Raw genomic sequence first — 27,874 nt, 5'->3', positions numbered from 1 at the left:
AACTCACTGCCCAGCTCACACTGAATGTACAACACACACATATGCACACACATATGCACACACATATGCACACACATGCACACACACTCACATACATGCACATACATGCACGTGTGTGCACACACAACATGTAAATAAACATGGATACATGCAAAATGAAAAACTGACATAATGACCACTCCTTATCTGAAGTGGGGGTGTGTGTCAAATTCAGGGATGTGTGCCTGTTACCCAAGTATTGTACAAATTTAGCAACAGCTATACTCCACAGATCTTTTTTTAATTCTAAAAATTTCTGAATCAAAATTATTGATCTTCCCTTACATTCCACTGGCACGTGTGGCAGTGTAGGGGAGTAGCCACGGGCAGCTCCGTGGTCCAAGCACTCTGACATGCATCCTGTCTAAGGGACTCACAGCTAACTACATCCAACTGAGCTGACAGCTGACAAATTAAATCACCTGAGACAAAGAAGACATCTTAGCTTTATTCCTGTAATCTCATTGTGAAGTGACAGGTCAATTAGACCCGTGTGCAGGCTCTCCGTACCCAGGTAGGAGGGAACACGGTCTAATCCAGCCCCCTGGGAGAAGCCACCAAGTGTGCCTGGGCAGCACCTGGGGGTACACGTGGCCCATTTTCCTCACCAAATGCCTCTAGTCTGGCAAAATGAAGTCGATTTATACTCCACGTGGGAAACATTGCTTTCCAGAGAATGAAAGGCATTTTTTCCGAGCTGATATAGTTGAAAGACAAGGAACCCATGAGCCCCACACAGAATGACTATAGGGCTTTTATATGTAACTAAAATGGTCCCCAGGCAGTGGTGGCAAATGCTTCAGGCAAAACAGGAAGGCAGCAGGGATGAGGGTGGACGCTGTGACGGGATTAAGTCTGAACACAACAGAGCCTCCTTTAAATTCCAAACCTGCCCAGAACCAGAGCACCCTTCCTCTATTTCTGAGACCTTTGCCTTTTTCCTCTCATTTCTGCCACGAAGTGAGCATATCACAGAGCCACAGACTTCAGCACTAAAGGCATTCTTGAAAAGGAAGGCACAGGTCAAGTCTGACAATCTTATTTTGTAAAGAGTCAGACAGTAAAAAATTTTAGTTCAAAGGCAACCACTGATACCAAGTATGTCAGTGAGCATTGCTGCCTGCCCATAAAATGTAATTTACAGAAGTGTAGAGAGCAGATGTGGCCCATAGCTTGCTAGCCCTGTATCTAGGCCACTTTTTGTGTTTTAATCACGAGGATAGGTATCCAGGACACTGGTGACTTTCCCAGGTCTCTCAAAAGTGCTCTCCTCAGCATGTCACTACACTCGGCGGCTGGCTTTGTTTATGATATATAACATCCCGATTCCCACACTAAAGCAAGCTAGTGTCTCTGCTAATTGCAGAGAAACACTTAAACTTGACTATTCACCTACACAGTATATGCAACCGTGACTACGTGCTGTATCAGCTACTACTTCTTGCCTAGGACAAACCTTCTGAAGAGGCAATCTAAGGAAGGGTGGATTCCTTTGGGCTCCCGGTTTCTGGGGCTTTTAGTCCATTGGATGGAGAAGGTGTGGCTGAGCAGTTCTTTGTCATAGTGAGCCTAAGGCAAAGGCGCTCAAGGGGGACAGAACAGGAAGGCAAGAGAGTCAAACTAGAACTAGTGTATAGGGCTGTACCTTCAAAGGTTGCCTTCAGCAACCTACCCCATGCTAGCTAGCCAGAAGGTCACTTAACCTCTCAAAACAGCATGCCTTCTAAGAATGCGTGTCCCAACATATGAGCCTCTGTATGTGTGTGTATATGTGTGTGCACATGCACACACACGTGCATGTGTCAGAAGGAGCATTAAACAGAACCACAACATTGGACTTCATTAAAAAAGTATTTATTTTAATTTTTTGTGTGTGGGAGTACATATGTGCACCACATGCAATGCCAACAGAGGCCAGAAGGGGGCATTGGATCTCATAGAACTCCGAGCTGAGGACTGAACCTGGGCCCTGTGAAAGAACCTTAGGTGTTCTTATCCACTGACACTTCTTGTCAGCCCTTTAAAGAATGAATGCCTTCATTCTTTAAAGTAATTTCACATGCTCAAAGCAAATAAGTATAAGTTGGGGGTGGGGCTATAAATAAACCACCACCATCTTTCATCATCAAACTAGGTCATCTGGACATCGTGTCTGACCTTGGTATCTACGGATTTTTGAAACATAGATTTGATTTAACTGAAAATCAAGGTACTCCTTACCTGCAATGTGGTATCTGCAGTGAACATGTGTGTACACTGTTTCTGCCCTTATCCCCTCATAGCGTACTAGCAGGGTTATTACATTGGAGCAGGTATTGTAAGTCAACTGGAGAGGAAATTAAATGCACAGGAAACTGTAGGGAGGCTACATGAGGATGCTACACCAATTTCAATAAGGAATGTGAACATTCTCTGAGATTAGTGTCTGCAAGGGTCCTGGAATCATTGCCATTGAATGCTAAAGATGGCTGCATGTACTTCATGTCAATGTAAATTGCTTATTAGGCTTATTTACCAAGCAATTAGCTATGATGGGGGTTATAGGCAGGAGTGTGGGAGGGCTTAAAAAAGCCCCACTGGAGATGATAACACCTCCTTAGCTGAGGGAATGAAAATTCCTGGCAAAAAGCTCTTTCTGCAAAGACGGATTGACTAATCAGCGCTGCAGTGGTGTGGAACGGTGTGGAATGTGGCAGGACCAGAAGCTGGCTACCTTATCTTGGGCTAGCTTTAGCCCCTTGAGAAGCCGTTCCTTGCCTACCTCTGTGTTGGAACTAATATCCATAGATTCACCTTTCTAGAATCTATTAACTTAGCAGATAACTAACTTCCACCAACTCAAAAGCTACCAGTGATGTCAGATAGCACCTGAGGTCTATAGCAGGGCTTCCTCCATCTCGCTTTAGCCTCCTTTCTGATGTATCCATTGCTGTATTTTAAAATTGCCTTATAACAATTCTGTGGTATGCAGCTATTATTTTTTAAAAATAACTTTATGAAACTGCTTCCGTGTGGAAATATAGGAACCTGAGATGACCTCGCTGCGTATTTTCTAGGCCTTGGTCACTCAAATTTGGCTCTAGAATAAATTCTCACTCCCTTTGATGCGAAGAGTTGTGTTTGTTGAACTGACAGCTGCAGAGCTCGGTTCTTCGCAGCCAATAGATTTCTATCCTCTCCCTGAGGCCCTGTGCATGTAGGGAAGGGTTGCACACAGCTGGTTTGGAGGAATGACTCATCCTCTGGTAACAGTGTGATGAGCCTCTTCAGGGAGGCAATATGGACAGTCAAGACCCTAGACCTCCTGCTCTTTTTGTTCTACGTTATCTTCTTGTCATACATGACTGTCTCCTGGGCCAAATGCCCAGGTTTTCATGAATTTAGCTGTGCCAGGTTCCACATATCAGCACAGCTGGGTGTCTTGAGTGTCTGCATTGCCTCCTTGAGGCGGCTCATCTCACTGTTACCAGAGTGAGTCACTCCTCCAAACCAGCTGTGTGCAATCCTTCCCTACGTACACATGGCCTCAGGGAGGGGATAGAAATCTATTGGCAGGGAAGGACCGAGCTGGGGATCCTAGTTAGGAAGGGTACTCAGTGGGTCTAGGAAGTGGGTGACCAGGCAATGCTGTAGCTGTGGCTGCATAGAACAAAGCTACACCATTCATGAAACACCTCAGACTCCCCAGGTAACCTCTTTACAGTGCACTTATTTGTTTTTCTTTGGTGTCAGGTTGATCCAGAAGTAATTCCTCTGCACTTTACACTGAATAGAGGTTCTACCTCCCTCCATCCCAGCAAACCAGTAAGACCCCCATAATCACCAGAGGGAAGTTAAAGATGCCTGACCCACCCAACATTCTCTGGTACACATGCCAAGAACCCCAAACACCCGCTTAAAAATACAGTGAAGCTAGGATGTGTAGAATGACTCCCATGATGCTCTATGGGACACATTAGACACACCTGTTAACATACCTCCTTGTACCATTCTTACTAAATGCAGTTTCCCCTTTGTCATTGGCCAGCTGGGTATCTGCCATCACATGCGCTATGATCTTTGCCCCTTAACACTGAAGCAACCTAAAAGCCTTACTAGAGATATCTGTTTGTGTGTCATTGGTTGAGTGAACAGAGGTGGCCTTTGGGCTCACACCGTGAATGAACACAGAAGCTGATCTCCAGATGGGAATGGCTAAAATAACCAACAAGGCTTCCTTTAGTTTAGTTCATGTCTCAAAGACCATGAAGATCATCCTTTAGTTTTTGTCTGGGATGCTTTGATAAAGGCAGAGTCTTCCTGGAAAAACCTGCTCTTGGATTTCTGGGTGGACCCAAAGAAAGAATGTCTCCCAAAACCCCAAGTCTGTCTCCCAGTGCTGTTGCTTGGTGAGACCCACAGAAGTTTTGTCACAACCCTGTCTGAAGAGAGACAGCATTCAACTGTGATGGCGCCAAGTCTCCCACCCTGTCTGTGTCACATTTCCACCGAACACTGAGTGGCGTCTGCTCACTCTCCATAGGCAATGAACTATTGGGAACCCAGTGGCTCCAGGCAGGACTTTGATGCTGGCTATCTGCCCCGAGCTAAGAGATTTTCCCTCTACAGTCTCACCATGCTTGGAAGGCAAATCAAGGGAATATAATTAAACCAAATCCAGTTAAGCCCAATTTTGTGATCCTTTTTTTTAAACATTCATTTATTTATTATATGTAAGTACACTGTAGCTGTCTTCTGACACACAGAAGAGGGCATTGGATCTAATTATGGATGGTTATGAGCCACCATGTGGTTGCTGGGATTTGAACTCAGGACCTTTGGAAGAGCAGTCAGTGCTCTTAACCACTAAGCCATCTCTCCAGCCCAATCTTGTAATTATTTATGGTAAATTCCAACACTCATTGTAAAATCTGACAGATGGTGAATGGTTAGCCACTCTTTTTCGAAGACCTTATTTCCAAGATATAAATAAAAGCAAGCCTCAGACCGAATTCCACTGTACATACACTTATTTAACAAACAAACAAGCAAACAAACAAACAAGCAAACAAACACCAGCAAGCAGGTGTAACACAACTCATCAAGGCATGGTGCCATGTGTCTGTAAGACCAGGTTTTGGAAGGCAGAAAGGTTGGAAGATCACAAGTTCAAAGCTAGCCTGAACTACACAGTGGAATCAAAGCAAACTGAAGCAAATGAAAGATAAGTGGCTTATCAAACTGTTCAAGATTGCTCTTTGTGTTTGGGCCACCAGTGTGCAGGAAAGACACCACTGGCAAATACTGCAGGGGTCAAGAAGGATTGTGTTCCCCTTGGCCATTCACACTCGTACATCCTTCAATAGAAAGATTAAAACACTCTCTTTAAGAATGATCAAGTGGTGTCAGGCAGGAGGGGCACATGCCTTTAATCCCAGCACTGGGGAGGCAGAGGCAGGCAGATCTCTGTGAGTTTGGGGCCCGCTTGGTCTACAGAGTGAGTTCTAGGACAGCCAACGCTACACAGAGAAACCATGTCTCGATAGATAGATCAAGTGGTGGATACCGATCTAAGCCGAAGGCCATAGCTGGAGTTCATCACTGAAGATGACTCAGTTATTGCACTACTCTTTACCTGTTTCCTGGTAAGGAAACTGCCTTTGCCAAAGTCCCCCTAATATCCCACTTGTCTTTTCTTCCCTTGAAGATGGTGGAGATTCCTAGCTTCATATCCCACAAACCAGAGTTGATGCCTCCGTGCAAGAGGTCTCTGTGAGCCTGCTTCATCACTGTGGCCACATGGGTTATGATTGCTCAGAACCTATGCCATACAGGTTGGTAAATCTAAACACCACTTGTGGTTGGTGTGATGCCTCTACTCCTAGACAGCAGCTAGATGCCTCCCATGAAAGGACAGGGAGACTCTGCTACTTCAGGCAATCTTCACTCTTAAGTGTCTTTATCAGTGAATGTTCATTGTAAAAGATTCATCGTGCTAATTAAGCATGGCACACACTTCACCAATAAAAATCCATGTCTGGCAACTGCTATGTTCCTAAAAACCCCTCACCTCTGTGGTGTCTCTTAAGTCTGTTGACAAGAAAGATGTGTTAGTTACCATTCTGCTGCTGTGATAAAATACTATAACTATAGAGCAGCTTGCAGAGGAAGGGGTTTATTTGGGCTTATGGTCCCAGAGGGATTCAGTCCATTGTGGTTGGGAAGGCCTGGTGCCAATGCAACAGCAGGGGGAGGAGGAAGCAGAGAGAACTGAAAGTCAGTCGAGGTTATAAACCTTTCTAGCCCACCCCCAGGGATGCACCTCCTCAAGCGCCCATCTCCAAAGGTTCCATAATCTTCCTAAACAGTGCTACCAACCGGGGACCAAATGCTCAAATGCCCTTAGGGGACACTTCTCATTCAAATCACCACTGCAGACACTGAGAAAGCAGCCCAGAATCAAGTACCTCAACTCTGAGTCTGAGAAACATGGCAATACTCATGGGGCTATGTCCACACAGTGCAGATAAAACTGGATCAGGGGTAACTGGGCAGAGAGTCAACTCACCTGGAAGACAGGTCATGTTTTCATAGATGTGACTTAAAGTCAGAACTCTACATGGGACTTATTTGCACAATACTTATTGAAATAAGGATGTTTTCCTCATAGCATTCCTTGCAAGCACTTTCACAGATAATGAATCAGGTCTTTACAGCTTCCAGTCTTCCTGGAGAGATCTGAGGCTCCCAAGGGGTCTTAAGTTTAAGGTTCAGGCCATTACACTTTCCGAGGTCAGATAACCAATGTTGTCTGCCAGAAGGGCTGAATCGCCAGACATCAAGAATGTCTTTGAACAAAGTACAAAGCTCTGAATGGTCTCTCTTGAAAATAAATGCATAAAGAAATACAAACTTAAAAGCACACATGCACAGAACATGTAAAAATCACACGAAACTTCAGTAGCTCTCTGAAACCTATGTCAATAAGCTAAGTTGTCTAAAGACCACAAGCTCTCCCTCCATCTGTGGGTCAAGCATTCCTGTAACACTGAACTCATTTGCAGTACCATGGGCTGAAATATACAGTTGTTCACCAAAGTGAGTGCATTCATACACAATAAATAAATAAATGTAAAATATAACATTCTAAAAGACATAGAGTACACAGGAACAAAGAACAAGGTGGTGCTATAAAACACGATTCTGAAATGACTGTGATTCCCAGAAAGGCAACAACAAAGCCAGAAAGAAAGCTGGGATTCCTTTAACCTTTGTTACTTTGTTTCAAAGGTAGGATTCTTTTAACCATTGATACTTTGTTTCAATGGTCCATTTCTTCTTGTCACTTGAAGAGGATCAAGTTCTGAGAAATAACCCAAACCTCAAAAATACACCCCAAGACCAATTCAATTTAAAATGTTTTCTGGACAAACTTAACATCCAAGCAGAAGACAGCAGGGAGCCATCAACAACATATAAAAACCATTAGGGTGGCATTGACCTTAAGTTTCCGTAAGTGCTTTTTATGGTGTTTAAAAGGGACACATGACTAACAGGCACTATAACAAATGAAGACTCTTCTAAAAGAGATTAGCACAATCCCAGCACTCGTTGGTTGAACATCAAGAAATCTTACTTCACACGGGTTTTGTGGTGACGCAACACTTTAGTCTCGGTGTAGATGCAGGCATACCACTGTGAATTCTATACCAGCCTGGTCTACAAAGCAACTTCCAGGATAGGTAGGGCTACACAGGGAAACCTTGTTTCAAAAAACAATGATGACTTTTTTTTTTCTTTATCTGGAATTGCTGAATTTTATTGCCAGAAATTGCTTCAAGGAACTGAGGAGGGCGGACGGGGGAGGGGGCGCAGCATCTCTCCATCTCAGGCTTGTAGGGGCAAAAATTGTAACTTCTCAAAACTTATTGCCTGGTTTTTTAAACTATATACCTTGCCTGTTTTCTGAGTAGTGACCAAGGCTGAGTCCCTCAGGGAGTTATGCCTTTATTCCTATCTGGGTGTCAAATACTAAAATCTATAAAACAAGGTATAATCTGGAAACCATCAGATTTTTTTTTTTTTTTTTGTTCAGAATTAGCAGCCAGGTGTCTCCACCTCCCATTCCCCTTTCTCCTTCCTTTCCTGGTCCCCCCCCCCCCCCCGCACCCTTCCCCCCGCCCTTTGTGGATGATAGACACACACAATGCACAGGTGAGGATCACCTCTGTGACTTTGCTACTTGAACTTGCATGCCTGCCGTTGGGTGAGATGCGCTTGCAGAAGTGTGTTGAGGGAACCAGACAGAGCTAGGCATTCAGCCAGACGAAACACAGCAACCTCTCCTTTTAGAGGGACTAGACACATTTACTAACTGATAGCTCAAAGTAGAAGTGCCCACATTCTAATGTAATGGCCAGAGGGACCACTGGAAAAGGTAGGCTGAGTGAATGTTCCAGAAATGAATCAGTTGTTCTTCCCTTTGCTGGGGAGTATGCAGAGGTTACCAGAAAGCATAAGTAACCTGAACGCTGATGGGTTGGTTGCTTGTTGTGTGTTTGTCTTGTTTTGTTTTGCCTTGGCGGTACCTGAGTGCTTTTCCCAATCAACTGGACTTTCCTGGCCAATCTCTCTGTATCGTTTCAAGCTTGGTTCCTGAGTTCTCCAAGATGCCCTGGAATACTCAGGTCAGGTTTCAGCTGAACCCCCAACAGCTGCCTGACTTCGCTCTAACATCCTCCTGGCCTGGGGTCTTAATTGAGAGAGTCCAGGTCCATGAAGGAACTCCTAGATGATATTCAGTAACTTGGTCTTAAGCCTCCAAAGTTTGGAACTGGTCCAGAGATGAGCCATGTGCAGCACATGAGTGAGGGTGCCGGCAGAGGCCAGTAGAGGGCATCAGATGGCTCAGAGTGAGTGACAGGCATCTGTGACTCACTAAATTTGGATGCTGAGAACCAAACTCCAGTCTTCTGCCAGAGCACCACACACATTTAACTGCAGACCAGTCTCTCCAGGCTTCCTGGCTGAGTCCTGATGTGTGTTCAGATCTTACCATTCGTTAGCCTCACAAATAGCTGTCTCATAATGAGACTATGCGCTTACTTTAAGCGGTGACTGTTGGGTTGGCTAAGACGAGTCTGCTGCTAAACAGAAGGATGGGAAAAGTAGTTCTGCCTGAGACAAGGAAACAAACAAACACAAAACAAGAGAACATCTGACTGCAGCATGACAGTCAGAGGCAGGAGCTGCCTGCATGTGGAGCAGGTAGCACATCCACACGAGGCACAGGAGACTTGTAAAAATAGCCCATATTATGTAGGTCATAGTAAATGTCACAGAGGTCAAGCAGAGGTGTCTTTGTCATTGTTTCTACTAATGGAGGCTTCTGTGGTGTCAGTGGGAAGACAGCTGGAAAGGCACCGTGAATGCCAGGCTCGGAAAAAGCTCAAAACTGTGAAAAGGATTGGGGTGGGGGGAGGATTGGAGTAGGAGGAACTGTTTTCCTCCTCAGCTTTACCCACTGTCCTTCATATAACTTACAGATCAAGTGTAGTTAGGTCTAAGGAGGGAATGTATGACTCTGGGATCAGACAGCTAAAAGAGAGGAGTTTAGAGGTATGTGATTGTCATGGCTATTCTTGGTTGTCAACTTGACTACATCTGGAATGAACTACAATCCAGAAGTAGGAGGCACACCGGTGATCCAGATCCTGAGGCTGGGAGACACAACAGGCTTCTGACCTGGATCTTGACATGGGGTGACACACGCTGTCGATCCAGATCTTGAGGCATAGTGACCATGAAAAGCTCAGGCTGAGGCATGGTGGAACATGCTGTTAATCCCAGGAGACTAAGACAAGCAGATCTAAAATTGTCAATCCAGGTTTGGTAGTGCATACCTTTAATCTGGGCCATATCTTCTGCTGGAGGCCAACATAAAGACATTGGAAGAAGGAAGACTCACTCTTCTTTGCCTGCTTGCACTTACTTGCCAGCACATCTGTTGAAACCTACTTCTTTAGGATTCCAGCTTATACAGAAACCAGCCTAAACAATGAGCCTCGTAGGACTGAGCAACTACTAGATTTTTGGACTTCCCATTCACAGTTGCCCATTGTCGGGTTAGTTGGACTGCAGACTGTTAATCATTACAATAAATTCCCTTAATACATAGATACATTCTATAAGTCTGGTGACTCTATGGGACCCTGACTAATACAGTGGTCATTATTTAATTGGCAGTGAGAAGGATTTTTCCTTGGGTTGGAAATGCAAAAAATGACCCCCATCTTTCCAATGCTGGGATGCTTAGCACATACCAGCAGCACGATCTCCAGGACAGAACACACAGTGGCTTCTTAATCAAATTAAATAGCAAAATGAAAGCAATAATTACTCAAATTTACTTGGCAAATTAGCAAGACAAATTAATTGAAACGCTCCTTTTGAACATAAGGATATAATTATAAAGTCTTCGCTGGATAAAGATATCTCTGAGGCATGAATTAAACCAATTTGACAATCTGATTATGGGCACCCCAGGTTTAATATGTAAAAAAAAAAAAAGAACACATTAAAAGCACATATTCAAAACAGCCCCATCAAGGGCAAATCTCTCCCAGGCTTTCTTTCTATGTCAGGTGCTCTGTTGTTCCCTGGATTGTTTCTATCACTTACACTCTTGTTCTCTCAACAAATAATGGAGACAGCACAAACCACCATTGATCCTTGTTATAACCACAGGCTACAAGGATGAAATAAACTCTGATGCCTGACAAAGGAAGACAATGTTGGTGGCTTTTCTCTTCTTAGCATTGATGGCAACTCACAAATCTCCATAAGAAACTAACTCAGACAAACTATCCCTGGAAGTAGTTTGCTGTTTGAGGGTAGATGTGCAGCCAGGCTGACCCAACTTGAAAAGTTGGGAAGGGAGAGAAAAGGAGAGATGAGAGATGGGAGATGAGGGAAAGGGGGAGGGGGACAGGGAGGGAGGGAGGGAGAGAGAAGGGGGGAGGGATGCTATTGCATTACTGGGGAGCAGCTTGCCCAATGTGAACTATGGTGCTCAGAGCTATCAGTGCCAAACACGTCTGTGAGGAGAATGAGCTCAGGCTAACGCCAGCCTATAGATGACAAATGGTTGCAGCCATTCTGCAGATGGTTCTCAAACATGAACCCCAGCCTGCATCTCTGAGACCCTGCCCAGGTAAGTTTGCCTTGCCTGGTCTTGTCTTATGCCATTTGAAATGTCCTCTTTGTTTTTGTCAATTAAAATCAGATTTTTTAAATCTAACCTTAAAAGCATCCTAATTTATGTAAATGATCAGTATTTAAAATACCAGTGCGAGGGGGCTGGAGAAATGGCTAAGCAGTTAAAAGCACTATTTTTCTAGAAACCTGGACTTTGTTCCCAGCACCTACAAGGCACCCATGGTCTGTAACCCCAGATCTAGGAGAATCTGACATCTGTGGGTATGAGGCACACACACAAAGCACATATATACATGTAGTCAAAACACGCATATACATAAAAAAATCTATAAAAATAAACACTACTGAGAAAATAATAATTTGTGAGATATGAGAATGAAACATTTACTTTCTCAACATGACTACTTCTGATTCTCTTGTCAAAGATTGATAACTACGGTCAAGGTGGATGCAAGGTTGGTGGAGATTCAGACACTCACTGTCCAACCTGTTTTTAAATGAGTAAATTTATAAATACGTCTTTCTTCCTCATAAATCAGTGTCATTGGAAGATTAGCATTGCAATGCTGTCTGATTGGTCCAAGCAGTTACTACTGCAAAGCTGGCTCAAAGCTCTGGCGTTAATATGAAAACTCTGGACAAATCAGTGACAGGAAAACACCTAGGCATGCAAAGAACAAAACACCGGCATCATCAGTAAACAGTCTTTTCTTTCCTCTCTAGGACATAGACATGTCTGAGCTAGACCCTTTCTATACTGCATTAGGGCCACGAATGTAAACTTTCTATGAAGACCTTTCCTGCCTATTACATACATTTTCTGGGACAGTTAAAATGTTTGCTCTGGAGGTCCTTGCTAACTTCTAAAGTTGCTTCTACAAAACCCTGCTGAAACAGAAAATCTAAACATAAAGAAGGCTCCTTTCGGGCCGAATCCATTCACCTCCCTGCAGCCTAACCGTCCATACACCCTCAAGGACACCCAGGCTCAATCCGTACCCATGCCAATCCTATACAGCCATGAGGGTTCAGCTGTGACACCCCCCGCCCCAGGGAAGGTCATGCGGTCCTGAGTTAGTATTGGTAAATCACAACATCAAGCTGCTTTTAGCTACAAGTAAGTAATGGAAGCACACAGCGCCCTTAGGGAAATGAACATCGGTGTGTGAGCAATGTCTGAAAGGTCCAAGGGAAGACAAGATTCAGAGGTGACAGATCTTGGGCTGGCTCTGTTGTCCACCTCTGCTCCTCTCTGCTGCTTACGTACTCCCTTCTGGAGTGTGTGTGAGTGTGTGTGTGTGTGTGTGTGTGTGTGTGTGTGTGTGTCTCGAGGCCAGGGTAGGACAGCATGGTTTTGGTTCCTCTCCTATAGGCATGTGACCCTTTTCTCCAAAACCTCAGATAGCATCTCTAGAGTCACTGACTCCGTGATGCACAGACTGGTGTGGGTCACAGGGGATCTGCAGTGCTCACCACATGATTTTCCTCTGCTGCCCATCAAGGCATTTATATAGCACAGTAGCATAACAGAACAGGGCTGTGTGTACAGTTGCTTTTCCACTGTCCCAAGGGCATCACCGGCTGCTGTAAGGATCAGTGAATGAGCATACCCTTTCAAAGAGGAACAATTTTCTAATGTGTGACAGGTCATGTTTGGCTGGGATCACACATCATCTTCCTGTCGTTCCACTGTCTGCCTTTGTAAATAAATATTGCCCTTTGTCCATAATCTTTCATGTTCCAGTTGCTGGGTTGAGTAGTCGTGGCAGAGACGCATCATTCGCCATGTTGGAAGCATTACAATCTGGCTCTTTCTAGAAATGCTGTCCTACCTCTAGCCGAATCTCAGCAGCTGGAGTAGAACAGCATCAGCAAGGCAATCAGCATGAATGATGTAACAGCCACACTTCCCGTCTAACACGCTTCAGAAGTCTTAATTCCATCACACCTCTTGGTGTGATAAAGGGGTTGTTTTAGCTCACAGTCCATCAGAGCAGAGCAGTCAGAGCAGCAGGAGCCTGAGGGAGTTGGCCACATGTCACCCATAATTAAGAGAAAAGACAACAATGCATTCACGCCAAACCCAGCTTACTTTCTCTAATCTCATACAGTTTAGAATACCCTGAGTAGGAAGTGGTGCCACCCACAGTGGGCAGGGCTCCCCACCTTAACTAATGCAATCAAGATAACCCCCACTTGCTCACAGGCCAACCTAATCTAGACAACCACTCACTGAGACTCTCTTGCTAGGTGATGCTGGAATGTCAACTTAACAATTAAAACTGAGCAGTACAGGTGCATATTATATGTTTTATATTTGTCTCTCTTTCTAGTTTTAAGTTCCTAAAGGGCAATAAATAGTGACTTGTTTTATTTTTTACTGATGCTGTCTCCCTGGCCCCCTGTGAATGGTCTGGTGAACTCCAGGCTCTATTATCCCATGGGAGGAAGTTGTGCCAATACACTGTCTCCTTCCAGAGGAAGGAGACATAAACTCAGGTTCTCATAAGTGGCAGAAGCAAGGGGCGACTGTGGTCCTCATCAGGTATGGCTGAATGTAGGACTCTGAGTGTTCCCCGTCTGCTGGGCTTATCTACCCTGTCCTAGGGGCCTTGACAAGTTAGCATCACAGTTCGAGACATCACTAAAGTCCCGAAGCTCAGCGTGATCCCTGTAATGAGGGAGGGCGACAGTTTCCTACAGGAGGTAAGCAAGAGCAGTTATGCGGGACAGGTCTACTAATGGTTCTCTGCTTCTCCTCTGAAGTCTTTTGAAAGAAAAAGAAATGTCAGAGTTCCTAAAAATAGAACCTGTAAAAAAAAAAAAAAAAAAACAGCTCAATAAGCAAAAGCTATTTACTCAGGGGACCTAGAGCCGTTTTAATCTTGAGATAGAGTCAGTTCACCCCCCACCCCCATCATCCAGTCTAAGAGAAACTTAAAAACAAATGGGCAGAAATTAAATCACATAGGCTCTTGAATAGCTAATGTGGTTTTAGTAAATAAATAATTAGAGGCTGGAGAGACAGCTCAGAGGTTGAGAGCACTGGCTGCTCTTCCAGAGGACCTAGTTTTATTTCCAGCACTCCCATGGCAGCTCACAGCCATGCATCTCCAGGTCCAGGGCATCTGGTGCCCTCTTCTGGTCCCTGAGGGCACTGCAGGCACATTGACACATAGACATGCAGAAGAGGATGTTTTTATTTATATATGTAAATTTAAACAAATCTTGAAAAATTATTGTAAACAAAAAAAACCAGTAAAGAGGACATTCAATTTTTTTAAAATTGGACATTTTTTTTTTTGGGTGTGCACTGTTGATAAAGCACAGGATACTAGGGTCCAGCCAGTCTCCTTACCCTCTGTTAATTAATTCAACAATGCATCAAAGCAAGAGGTCAGCAGAGGACAGGATTCCGGTCAAGTTGGGGCCCGTGTTAAGAAGCTAGGAATGCTTCAAACACCAGGGAAAGGAAAAGCCAAACAACATTTTAAAATATTACCCCTGGACATAGTATGCACTATGCAAAAGCAATCCAAACTCGGGCAAGCTTGTACTCGAAGCAGGGAGAGGAGACTCAAGCTGTTGCTTGCAGTAGCTATGCATATTACACTGCTTTCTACTGAGGGCGCCGGTGTCCCCCTGAGGAAAGCAGGGTGACTGTCATCCAGTAAGCCATAGGGAAGCTACTTCATTTTCACAGTCTCACTTCTTTTTACTTTTTTCGTTATCTGCTTATTTTCTTTAAACACGGGTTAGCTATGCAGCTCATTATATTAACAGGAAAAAGACAGTCATCAACACCATAACATCAAAATTCAAAAATACTGATTTAGGATATGATAAACACCATGAGGCCTGTTCTCTCAGAATTTTCTTCTTGGAATCCAATGCCTTATGTGAGCGGCGGATGTCTAGGGCAGTAAATTGCACGTGATAGGGGAGGCCTGAGCAGGAGAAGCTCAGCCTCTGATCCGCATGGCAGAGGGAACAGACTGGCTGCCCCACATATGACAGACACCTTGGAGTTTTGGAGAAGAGCAGAGGCAGGAAAGATATGCTGACCTGCCTGAGCCCTTCTGCCCAGACAGGTCATGAAACCCAAGAAGACTGTGAACTCCCTCTAAGCAGGGCATAAAAGCCACACGTGTCTGCACCTGAAGGGTATCCATGTCTCGTTAACAGGCATACACAGAGGGAGACGGACACATGGCCTTGCTATTACCGTTGGCTCACATCCCACAGAGCCCTGTCCAATCACAGCTCTCTGTGACTACCTAATTACTCATGCTATTACTATTGGCTCACATCCCACACAGCCCTGTCCAATCACAGCTCTCTGTGACTACCTAATTACTCATGCTATTACTATTGGCTCACATCCCACACAGCCCTGTCCAATCACAGCTCTCTGTGACTATCTAATTACTCATGCTATTACTATTGGCTCACACCACACAGCCCTGTCCAATCAGAGCTCTCTGTGACTACCTAATTACTCATGCTATTACTATTGGCTCACACACCACACAGCTCTGCCCAATCACAGCTCTCTGTGACTACCTACTTGCCCATTAACCCTGCACCAGGAAGCCATGGGTTTAGCATCTGCACAATGTCTTTACCTTCTCATCAGAGCAGAGGTCCTATAACACTTATTTTAAATACATGCACATGCTTTTCCCTTACTGATCTACCTTTTGCTACAGGGGCCTGTGTCATGAACCTAGGTAATAGTGTTTAAAGGCCTGACTCTTTCATCTATTAACACCAAATTCAGAAAAATACTCCAAGGAACACAATTCAGCAGAGATAACACTCAATCAAATACTTCATTAGAGCACACCTTAAAGCAACAGGAAGTGAAATAAACTTAGTTATTTCCTCAATTGAAAAGAAATAAGGGGTAGTTAGATTGGAATAAGTTTTATCGACTGAATAAAACCGTCCCTATTTACCACAAATTAAACTGTTGACTACTATGTAGCATGCACACCATTAGAAATCAGGGCATGAGTCTGCAGAGCGAGTAGCATGCACTTAGCAGCAAGTGGTGTTGGACCCCCGAAGGGAGACCCTTACTCCAGTCTCAGGAATCGCGAGTCCAGAAAGCCACACCAGTCAAGCTTGCTGCAAACACACGAGGTTTTAATGGCACACAAACCAGCATGCTGAGGTCGAGAACCATACACCACGCAGGGGTAGAGGAGTCTGACCCCAACCCTATTTTCCAGCAGGCTTATAAAGGCAAAAACCATAACCTAGGGGGAAGATCGGAGAGGAAATAGGGGAAGTCTAGGGGCGGATATTTACTTCCAGGCACCTGGGACATTGAAACATTTTGTGGTTGTTTTTCCCAAAAGTTCCGGGGAATTAGGCCATCTGGCCGGGGCCCATGTTCTCAGTCGGTATTTTTTTTTTTATTCTTCAGTGGAAACACCCGAACTTCTTCATTAGCACACAGACAAGCAGAGTCGAAAAGGGCCCTGCTGCCAGGAGCGTCCATCCCCTGCTGGTACCCACGTGTTCTGTGCTCAAGACCCTGTTGCTCTCTTCCCCCCTTTCTTTACTTTTCTTTCTCTTTTCTTTCTTTTTCTTTCTTTTATTTTTTTTAAAGATTTATTTTATGTATATGAGTGCTCTATCTGCGTGTATATTTGCATATCAGAAGAGGGCATTGGATCCCATTACAGATGGTTGTGAGCCACCATGTGGTTGCTGGGAATTGAACTCAGGACCTCTGGAAGGGCAGCCAGTGCTCTTAACCACTAAGCCATCCCTCCAGCCTCTCTCTCCCCTTACACAAAGTGCTCCACATCCCAGAGAGAAACTTTACCCTCGTCGTAATTTCCTTGATTGCTTTGTTTGCCTGTGAGTTCCCTCGAGATATTTTTAGCGTGTATAATGAGTGATAAATATATGATTTTGAACAAATTAATCAGAGGATATAAAAGCTCAGGAGAACAAGGCCATTTCTTTTTCTTAGACTCTGCAATATAGATCATAGTGCTGGCGAACAGTAGGGTATCAGTGACTCTTCAATCAACAAGTGAAAATGTATCTATGTATTATGTAAGTATGTATATATGTGTATACATGCATATGTATGTATGCATGCATGCCTGCCAAACACAGCCCCAGACTGTCTTCCTTCCAGATAAGCCCCCTTTCTAGGAAGAATAACGAGAACTCACCCAAGTCAAACTGGCCAGAGATGTAGCCACAAGTCTGCCGGACTTCCTCACTGTCCCAGCCCAAGGGGTAGAGGGCACAGCCAGCACCAATCAGCAAGCCTGTGGAGAGGAGGTAAAATAGAAAGCCTTTACAAATCAAAGTGCAGAACACGACAGGGCCATAGCGCCTGCTCCTTAAAAACACCACATTAAATTCCTTTAAGCAATGTGAAGTCAGATTCCAAGAACAATATTGAGTCTGCTTAAAATAAGAATAAAAATAGTAACAACTCAGTTTCTTTCCAATTTTACCTTTTAAGAGCACAAAAAGCCTTCAGAGTCTTGCTAAGGAACTAAAAAGAGTTTCTTTCAATCACACTTGCAAAAAGCCAACCAATCCCTTTAATCCCATGGAGAACAAATTCAAGAGCAAGCAACGTTAGTAAGTTACCCTGCACTGTTCAGTGGAATTTCTGTTGCCAATATAAGAATCAACATAGTATGTTGTAGTGTTGTGAAATTTTACAGGGCCCTTGACCTGTGAACTTGCACTGCCTGTTCCTCACAGCTCAGGAATGATCTAGAAGGCGGACACATGGAAGACTAAATCTGCACCTCCCTGTAAAAGCAACGTGGTTTTATTTTAATGTAAATCAAACTATGTAATGTAAATCAAATGTAAATCAGACTATGACAACTGCTTCCTGTGAGTCTTTAATTTTGCATATGGTTTTTACAAGAGCCAGAAAGAGATTTAAATTCTCACCAGGAGACTCTATAAGTTAATCTGACAGTAAGATCTCGTCAATCAGTGAGCATTACCATCAACCACAACCCAAAGATGCTAACCCAGAAGCACCGAAATACAGCTGTGTGATGGGTGAGAATGGGAGTTCTCAGACACCACAGAAGCAGCCCCACATAGGCACACACTTTAATACAGTAACATGGCTGAGAAATACGGCAACAGGAGACTTAACACTGACACACTGAATCAATCCTGTCTCTCTGGCCAGTGTTCACCCTTCTCTACCCCTATTGGGTAGACTGCTTCTCTAACCGCCATCTGGGGCAGAACAGTTCATGCCCCCCTCCCCACACCCTGCCACCAACACTGAGCTAAGCCACAAAGAGAGACAGTCCTCACAGCGTGACACTCATTTCCTGCCTTAGTACCCATCCTTTCAACCTATCCCCTGGTCTTCAGAAAGAAAAAAAAAAAAAGGATCAGAGAATCTGAGCTGAGAGTTCTGGATTCTCTATATAAATCACTAGCTACTGTGTGACCTGTCTACAGCGCATTGACGTACACCATGTTTTGTCTGAAACATTGTCCACAAAGCAGTGAGGCAAGGTTTTGCTGAGCAGACAAATACCCCACTGGTCTGCTTCCTCCCATTGGGAAAATATTTCCCAAGCTAGTTTTCCTACCATTAGATAAAAAGAGAATTAATTATGCAGGATGCCAAATTTTGTACAAATTGAGTCCCCGGCATATTTATTAATCAATGCAAGAACATTATAAGAAACTTAGTTCTTAATAGGTGACACCTTTTTTTTTTTTTGAGATTTTTGTGAGTAAATTTTAAAGGATAACGAGTACAGAAATGTTTGGGATAGAATTTGTTCAAGTGTGAAAAACATTTCTAAATGTTAACATGTAAGTCACCAATAGCTCCTTGTCTGACTTGGAAAGAACTATTCTAATTCACTAATCACCAAGTCCCCAAGCACTTTCTTGTCCCCTTGGATGCTGGATTTGTACCCTGATCAGAAAGGAGCTGACCCTTTCCTTAAAGAGCAAAGCAGTCGAAAATCTGTTCCTTTGTGAAGTCGGGGACCATCTTTGTGAGACCGTGAAACCTAGACTCAGCCATGTCAATTAGCAATAATTTTGTACATAGGAAACTCATAATGTATGTGTGAATTTTAGGCAAAGTTTCCTTCACTATCCTACATTCCAGCCCTGTGCATGAATTTTAGACAGCAACTACAAACATATGCTCACATTTAAAAATTATTTGTTCCGTGAAGTTCAGCAGTGCGTGTGAATTTTTATGTTAACATTTATATAGACTGCGTTTTGTTATCTACTACTGTCTGCCCACAGGAAGGATGCTCTACACTCTAAAGATTTTAAGGAACATCTCCAGAAAGCAAGAGGATACCTTTGGGCTCACTGGTAGCCACAGTTATAGGATCTGTGGCTGAACACCAATGGTTATGAATGTCTGTGTTAGCAGGTAAGAACCTAGAATAGTCAAGAAATCAACTCTGCTTCACAGGGATGGGTCCTGGCAACTCCCTCAAGTACTCAGCCTTATCTATAATGAAAGTATCAGACCAAAGACTCAGAAAACTTTAGGAGATACGAACAATACCCATCTCCCATTTGTTGGAAGTGTCATTGAATCTGGGGCCATAACCTGTGTCTCAAGCCAGGTCCACTCACCTATTCCCAATAATCCAATTTGAAAAGTCAAATTAATAGTAGAAAGCAAAAAAAAAAAAAAAAAAAAAAAGATGAGATTTATTCAATGTGGCCACACTGGAAGAGGGAGAAAGAGATCTGGGGATTCCCTCCAGTCTTAGGGGTCCTGAGGAGAGACTCAAGTTTAAATAGAAGACCACACAGATGCACATCTAAACAGACCCAGTCAAGGTGTGTCCTGCTCAACTACTGACCCATCCTGTCTGGGCTTCATTCTCATCCTGTAAGCTGATCTGTCGTGTTATTAGAACTGGTGAAATCTCTTTCCCTTTCCAGGAGACAAGGTCCCACTCTGGTGGGGTCTTTTCTAACATCAGATTCCTGGGGAAATTTCCATTTCTTTGGTGTCTATTGCTTCAATTGTCTGATAGACTGAGAGCCACAAATGTCTCTTTAGAATGTTGTCATTTCTGCCAGTCTCATTACAGAAGGGTAGTGTGGCAAGTGAATGCCACACTGCACAGTGCAAAAATTGACCATTTTAATGGCTTCAGAAAACTCTAGTGGAGAGACTCTAGGTGTAAGAGCACATCTCAAAAGGGCGTGAGGCTTACCAGATACACGAGCAGGCTCTGGGGCTGCTTTGCAATAATTAAAGCCTACCCAGCTATTCCGTGTCCTTTCTCAGGTAAGGCCAATGGGTAGGAACTCTAACTCTCAAATCTGTTCTTTACACTGTCCTGCCAGCATGAGCTCTGTGTCACAGTGTGTCAGTGAGATGCTCTCGTGTGGGAATTAGAAGATGAGACAGGGAAATCTGGGCATTTGCCACGGCACCTGCAGTCAGATGTAAGCCTTTTTGCAGACAGCTGACTTAAGAGGCGGGGCTTGCAGGCACCTGCTCCATATCACCTAGAGACATCAGTTGGACATCAGGTTCTTTTGATCTCTGGACCTCTGATTTCTGGAATTCTTCAAGTCAGCTTCTCTGACCTTCCAACAGGCCTGCAAAACTTAAATTGAATCCACAGGCTTCCTACTAAAGTTACCTAGTGTGGCTCAGTCCATAGCTGACTCATACCTCATTCATATAAGATACATGATACATTTTTTAAAAAATATATTTTCTTATACTGCTCAAACAGTATGTATATGTTCAATTAACCATCATCTTGAATAAGGTTTGGACTAATTTTTAAAGCTCTCAGGGATAGACAGACAGTGATATATATCTCAGAAAGGTTAGCCTTTAATTGTCTCTGTGGAGACCTCTTGGGTTAGGGAATTGGATATACTGATTAACCTCTCTAGGAGTGAGGCTTCTGAGCAGATGCTTCAAATGTCAACTAACTGCCCTACAGCTGTGGATTGCAGTTAACCAGAATTTTATGGTCTCCAATGGAATGTACCACACTGTAAAATAAAAGCCACAAAATGGGAAGGCAAGAGCATCCTTTTAGAGGTGAGAGGCCTGCCACCATCCAGTTGCTGGACCCCAGGCTGGGATGTAGAAATGTTCAACCAAAGCACAGTGTGGAAGCCCCTGGCTTGTCTGTGTGGTCATTACACCCTATGCCAAAATGGGGTCACAGCTAAAGTATTTGCGCAAGTGGTATCTTAATGACCCAACAGGTTTCTGATAGCTCTGGTTGCTTAATTTTCTCATCAGGAATAAATGGTTCAATAGAACCTCTAGCTTACAAACTTTAATACGACGTATAGAGATTTTCCTTACTATATTTACAGACCTTGTTTCCATCCAGGCTTAATTTTAAGCAAGTTCCTTTGCCACTACTTTAAAAACAAATCATAAAAAAAAAATCACACTATCACACATTTTGAAAAAGCTGTGTAGTCAGGGGCAAGGTGGGAAGGGCCCTGGGAGCTGGGGCAGCAGCCTTCCGGAAGTGCCAATGGAGGTGCGATGCCAGGGAGCAATGAGAGTCAGGCTCACTTGGGACTAGGAAGGAATCTATTTTTGTCATCCCAGAGACTCTGCAACTTTTAACAGGTCATGAGTAAGTCACAAATTATACATCAGACGAGCCTTCCCTTTTCACCCAGCCTTCTCACTGTAGTCTGCTGGGGGGGTAGGGGCAACACATCCTGAATAAGGTCATTTTGTAGAGTACAGAGAGATGCTGCCTCCTAAAAACGAATAGAGAGACAGAGAGAGAGAGAGAGAGAGAGAGAGAGAGAGAGAGAGAGAGAGAGAGAGAGAGAGAAAGAGAAAGCGCACTAGGTGACTGAATAATTCTGCAATTTAACAAATCCATTTGAATAATGCAGTGGCTATTAGGCCATTCCATCCTGACTACACAGGGCTTGGGGCTCACTCTATTCAAGGACAAATCAAAATATTTTAGGAGCCACATCCATGGACTGACCTTTCGAGAGAAGCCAGTGTTAATGGGGAAAAAAAAGACCTTTGATAAATGCAAAGATTCAGACACTCCCTAGTGGTGCCGACTAAAGTTAGAAATCGACGTTCTGTGCTGGAGAGATGGCTCAGTGGCTAATTGCCCTTGTTGCTCTGGCAGAGGACCTGGGTTCAGTTCCCAGCACCTGCACGTGGCTCACAACCAACTGCAACTCCAGCTCTGGAGATCTAACAGCCTCTTTTGGTCTCTATGGGCATTCTAGACCCATGTAGCAAAACACGCATTTATAGAGAATGAAAAATAACTTCAAAAAAAAAAAAACCCAATAACTTCAATAAAAACTGTAGAGGTCTACTCTTTAGCCCAGTGACTTCCTTCCTCAGTGTGGATTCTTCATCTGTCCACACACTCCCAGTTCTTCTCTGTGTCCCTACAAGGCTAGTGCTATCTGCCATAATGCTAGTTAAGTCTTAGCATGTGAACGTGAAGCCTTAACTCTGTGAAGGGTCCAGAGGTTCAAGATCAAGCCCAGGGCTGGGAACCTTCCCTGCTGCTGAGCTCTTTCTATTCAAGCTCCGCACTGAACACTTGGCCGGGGAATATTACCGTAACAACACTGCTCCAGCCAGGAGACAGAACAAACCCCCAGTTAGCCACTGCCAATTACTCTCCCCAGGTGGGAAGAGTGGCGTCCTCCTTACGCTCATAAAGCCTTATTTTTATTATTTTTTTTTCCAGGCTACTCTTGAAAGTTTGTATGTGACCCCATTTCTTTTCCATGACTATTGAGCAATTTTTTCCACTTTTCTTTCTTTCTTTTTTTAAAAATAGTGTGACTTTTCCCACCCACCGCCTTTCCCATCAATTCATCCTTTATGGCTTTTGGATACTTTCATCCGTCCCTCAGTCCCTTTATCTCCTTTTCTGTGACAAGCACTGAGGGAAAGTGTTTTCTTTACTGTTCTCATAAAGGCTGCTCTATCTTCCAGCCAGCTATCTGGACGTTTCCTTTGGAATGGGTTGGCAAGCTTCCATCTCAAAGTCTCCCTCTGTATGCTAATTTGTATAGGAGGCCCTCTCCGTTTCCACAGCAGATAAGGACTCCTTTACAAAACATAGCAGAATAAACAGCCACGGAGAGGGAGCGCCAGTGAGCTCTAGTGCTGTAACTCTTCAGATCCCCTCACCGCCACACACACACACACACACACACACACACAAATGTAGCTAAAAGCAAACTATATGTTGCATAGCAAGACAGGTGGGTCAGGCTCCAGTAAGCCATGGTCCTCTGAGTACTTATCAGAAACTGAGGCACAGGGACTGTAAGAAGCTTGTCCAAGAAAAAGAGATCTCAGGTTAATCGCAGAGCTCTGGAATCCCAGTCCAGGACTCTTTCCTATCTGTTATCATCTCAGTGGTTGGACATGAGTCCACTTCAAGCCACATGCACAGCATGAGGTCAAACAGGGACATGGTGGCTTTGGCCCTATCTGAATATCTCTCTCTCCCAATATCTTATCTACTGCTAACTAGCCGTGGTGCCCCGGAGATCCCGGACTACTGCATCCACCACTGGCTCTCTGTCTTGAGACCTTCGCTTTTCTGAAAGTTGGGTTCTTTCTCTTTGATAAGAGAATTTTGTTATTGAATTGGGGGATCACAGCCTGTGACCTAAGTCAGCTTTGGTCACCAAGGATCCTCAGCAAGCCAATCGAGAGCCAACTTCACTGTGGAAAGCAGGGAAAGGAGACATATTCGATGGGAAGAGGGGAAGAGAGATTCTGGACCCCGCCCCCCAAGTCCATGTCCTGGGTCCTGAAGTGAAACTGAAGTTGAAATAGAGAGCTAAGCATGTGCTCATCGAAGAGGTCATGGTCAAGGTGTGGTCCCATCCACCACTGATCGCCATGATCTGGGCTTCACTCTCATCCTTCTGGCAGCCTGACAAGTTGGTAGAACACTGTGGACTCTTTCTGGAAAAAAAGTTCCTCTTCCCCCTCTGACTTCTCCTAGCATCAGATTCCTGGAGAACTCCTATTTCTTTGGGGTCTGTGGTTTCAATGGCCGATGGGAAGGCTAAAAGAGATGAGTGTCTTTTTTTGGGAACATCTTCATTAATGCAGGGCCAGGTACATTTCTGTTCCTTAGGTTAATGCTCCGACTTGGCCATGAAAATCCGTGCTGTTTAAGTCTAGAAACATCAACATTCAGCCCTCCCTGCTGCCCAGCAGTGAGCTACTGGTTTCCCACCCCCCAGGAGCTCCTGCATACATTACGGTTTATTTGAGGTTGTATATTGCATTGCATTACAGTTATTTCTGTATTATATCTCCTGTCTGTGGGCTTACTTCCATTCCATGCGTTCACTTATAATATTTGTTAAATACCAAGTCACTGTGACATTACTATTTGTCACTTTCAAAAGCCTGAGGAAATGACACAACAGTTCATAATCAATAAATGATATGACATATAATTGCCTGTATTTAATACAGAAGCTTATCAAAGTAGGCCTGTACTTCTAAATGTGCTGCAGAGCTTCCAGGGGACACACCCAGTGTTCTGAGTATCTTCCAGCCCCGAGAGTCCCCAAAAAGAGCCATGTGCTCTCCGCTCCACTCTCCACATCCACATGTGCAGTAGTCCCGAGAGTCTTAGCCAACTGGCAGCTTGCAACCCCAGACAAGGGACAGGCCCTTTAAAACCTGCCAATCCCTGCTTTTAGGGTCCCAGTGACCCCAGTGTGAGCTTTAGGGCTCCGAGAGTCTCTGTCCAGTAAGTGTACCTGCAGGCATCATAGTGAGCAGTGGTCTTTGTCATCACAAGTAATACCTCAGAGCTGCAATGCAAAGGAAAGTGTGCTCTTTTCTGCACCGACACCCATGTGTGATCTAATCGCAGGCAGTCTTTCTTTGTTTAATCATCCTGCAGACAACTCTGGGTTTTCTTAAAATGTTTTTCCAAATGGTCCATCAACCCTTGTTTCGTTTCCTTTTTCAGATCATGTGACACAAGACACAAAAGACAAATACAGGGCGTCAGGCACCAGGATGCCTTCCTAGCGCACAGAGGAACCTCAGGAGCTAACTTCAGCCATGAGTGGCTTGTCATCTTTTCTCTTTCCAGGGTCCCAGGCAATCTCGGGTACAGAGAAAACAAGTTGTTTCTGATGATGAGAGTGTGGCGGGTACTGCCATTTGCAGGTGACACTTGTCAGGCAAGCCAAGGCATCAGCTTCCCAGCCCTGGGCTACAAGCACTTCAGCTCCATCAGCCACCTCTCCAGGGGCTACAAAATGAGGGAAGAGCGTTGCCTTGGGCATCGGCAGGGATCGAATAAGATGGTGTTGGTGAAGAAGTGGCACAGTCCTTGATCACGAGAGTCAGTGAGTGGTCTCAATTGGAAACTGTCAGTCTGTCCTGCAGACAGGAGAGTGTGGTGAGTGTGCTGTCATATATATACGGGCAGGATGCTGGTAGTGTCCTTTTCTTTCTCTCTTCTTACAAGAAAGAATAGAGAAGGCCTGAGCAGGATTATCCCTACCACGGTGAGCACCGGACACTTGCTCTCCAAGTCACATCAGTCGCACACACTGATGCCTTTCCGGCTTGCTCATTTTCTATTTTTCTTGCTACTGTTTTATGTCTAGAGGAGGCGTCGTTTATACCAGTCAAATAGAGCCAGAACTGATGAGGTGAAGCACGCGGAGCTATCTAGGTGCCACCCACCACCGCGATGACCAGAAGTAAGGGTAGTGTACAGCTATGGCTTGACACATTTGGTTCTTGGCTTTTACTGTAAGGTTTCTGGACCATGTTCACCAAAGAGACAGTTATTTCCACTGACCCAATGGTGTCCCATTGTATCAGGAGTAAAATCAAAGTTACAGGAGTTTCAGATTTCCAGTGTGTTGTACAGAGCAATACATGTGAGGACCAGCTTCCCGGGTTAGGGGCACTTGTTAAAATGCAACTTCTGGTCTGCTGCTCTGGAACAGATCCTGATGAGGCCACTGGCTAGGACCCACAGAAAGCAGCAAGGGCTTTGTAAAGTGCTTTCTGCCAGATTTAGATACCACCCTAGTTAGATATGTGACCATGAGCCTTTGGCCTCTCTTGAGCTCAGATCTTCTTGCACAAAGTACACCTAATAATTTCTGTCCCTTAGCATGGTGCCTAAATCTGCATCATTGTCATTAGCCATACATTCAGGGCTTATGACTGGAGCATTGGGAGCATGGCATACAATAACAGCTTAGGATGGCAGTGGATTGTGTCGGGGGCTATAACAATCATGCTATTGCAGGAGAAACACAAGGACTTCAGTTGGTACCGGTTGATTTTAGAGTCTCTATTAGTGGCTACAGGTGCTCATGAGTGGATGATCACATAAACAATACTGTAATCTCATCAAAAGCAAAGATACTTTACTGCTTGTTCATGGCTTCACAATAGAAACCTTTTTCTAGAGCCAACCACAGATCTGTGGCTGGGAATTGTTACATCCCCCTCTAACTTGATAGGAGAAAGTTTCAACTCTTAGAGGAGCTGATAGAAATGGACAGCCAACATCTGCTCACTGACCATAGTGGGTCTAAGGTCAGCAGGGCTTTAGAACTGGTTTATCCGTTTGCTTATCGCTGACCTGCCCATTTTCCCATTTCTCTATGGATCTGGAAATCCATCCTTTTGTGGGGGCCACATAGGGGAAAGAGTATTTGTTAAGGAAGTATGGAGCCTCAACTAATATAATTCTTGTCATCTCTCATACACTGCCCTCTTGCAGTATGCAAAATGTTTGCCATTATCCATCCATTATTCTCTATCCTTTGGCCCAGAAGGCACTGAAACTGGGACCCATCAACTTTGGAAAATGATTTATGCACAAATCTCAAGAAAGGGCACTTCTAATCCTTTCACAGTTCCCAAACGACTCTCCTGCACATTAAAATAGAAACGCCTTGCCTTGGCTCTCCGACCCAGAAATCCCAAAGGGAGCTCACAAGACACTTCAGAAAGCCCAGAGTGACAGTGGAGTTCACTTTTAAGTAAAAGTCTCCTTCCTTCAGGATCCCTGTGTGCAAAATGAATTACTCTTAAAATGATTTTAAAAAGTCAAACAACCATCACAATTAAGCATGCAAGTTAAAAAAAAAAAAAGCAGGGCTAGGCTCCAACAATACCCTTTCAGAAATTAAACAAAAATAAAAAGCTGAACTCTTAAGTACACTGCAAACTCTGGCTCCTTCTCTCCTTGCTTGGAAAATGCAGTATTGGTTCCAACAGTACTCCAGTAAGTGTGTGCCCAACCGCAGAAAAATGTTCCAGTGGAAAACTGTTGGGATGAGGGCTTTGGAGCCTGGCAGCCTTGCATTCAAATATTTGCTCTGCTGCTTCTTAGATACTGGCCTTGCAAGTCTTAAACTAGAGCTCTAGAAGTTTCTTCATAAAATGGACATACAATGGACTGCCTCTTACAGAGTCATCGTGAGGGTTAGATAAAACATGTCTAAAGCCCCGGGACAGACTAAGACATGCAGCTCCCACCTCGTGATAGTCTGACGAAGTGGAAGGAACGTTATACGGAGCGTTTATCTGTAGAACAGTAGTTATACAACAGGGACGCGCTCTACCTTCAGGGCACGTTGTTTT

General features: G+C 44.3%; 1 protein-coding gene across 1 annotated transcript in view; it reads right to left on the bottom strand.

Moving 5' to 3' along the window:
* Lhfp (lipoma HMGIC fusion partner) overlaps positions 1–27,874 on the bottom strand; it is a 220,133-nt gene that overhangs the window by 12,422 nt on the left and 179,837 nt on the right. The window contains exon 3 of the mRNA NM_175386.3: positions 17,430–17,528. Within this exon, the coding sequence (NP_780595.1) occupies positions 17,430–17,528 (99 nt within the window). The remainder of the gene's footprint in view (positions 1–17,429; positions 17,529–27,874) is intronic.

Source organism: Mus musculus, chromosome 3 (assembly GCF_000001635.26).
Source record: "Mus musculus strain C57BL/6J chromosome 3, GRCm38.p6 C57BL/6J".
NCBI classification, from domain to species: domain Eukaryota; kingdom Metazoa; phylum Chordata; class Mammalia; order Rodentia; family Muridae; genus Mus; species Mus musculus.
The sequence above is the reverse complement of the archived record's forward strand: the minus strand, read 5'-3'. Positions and strand labels throughout refer to the sequence as shown.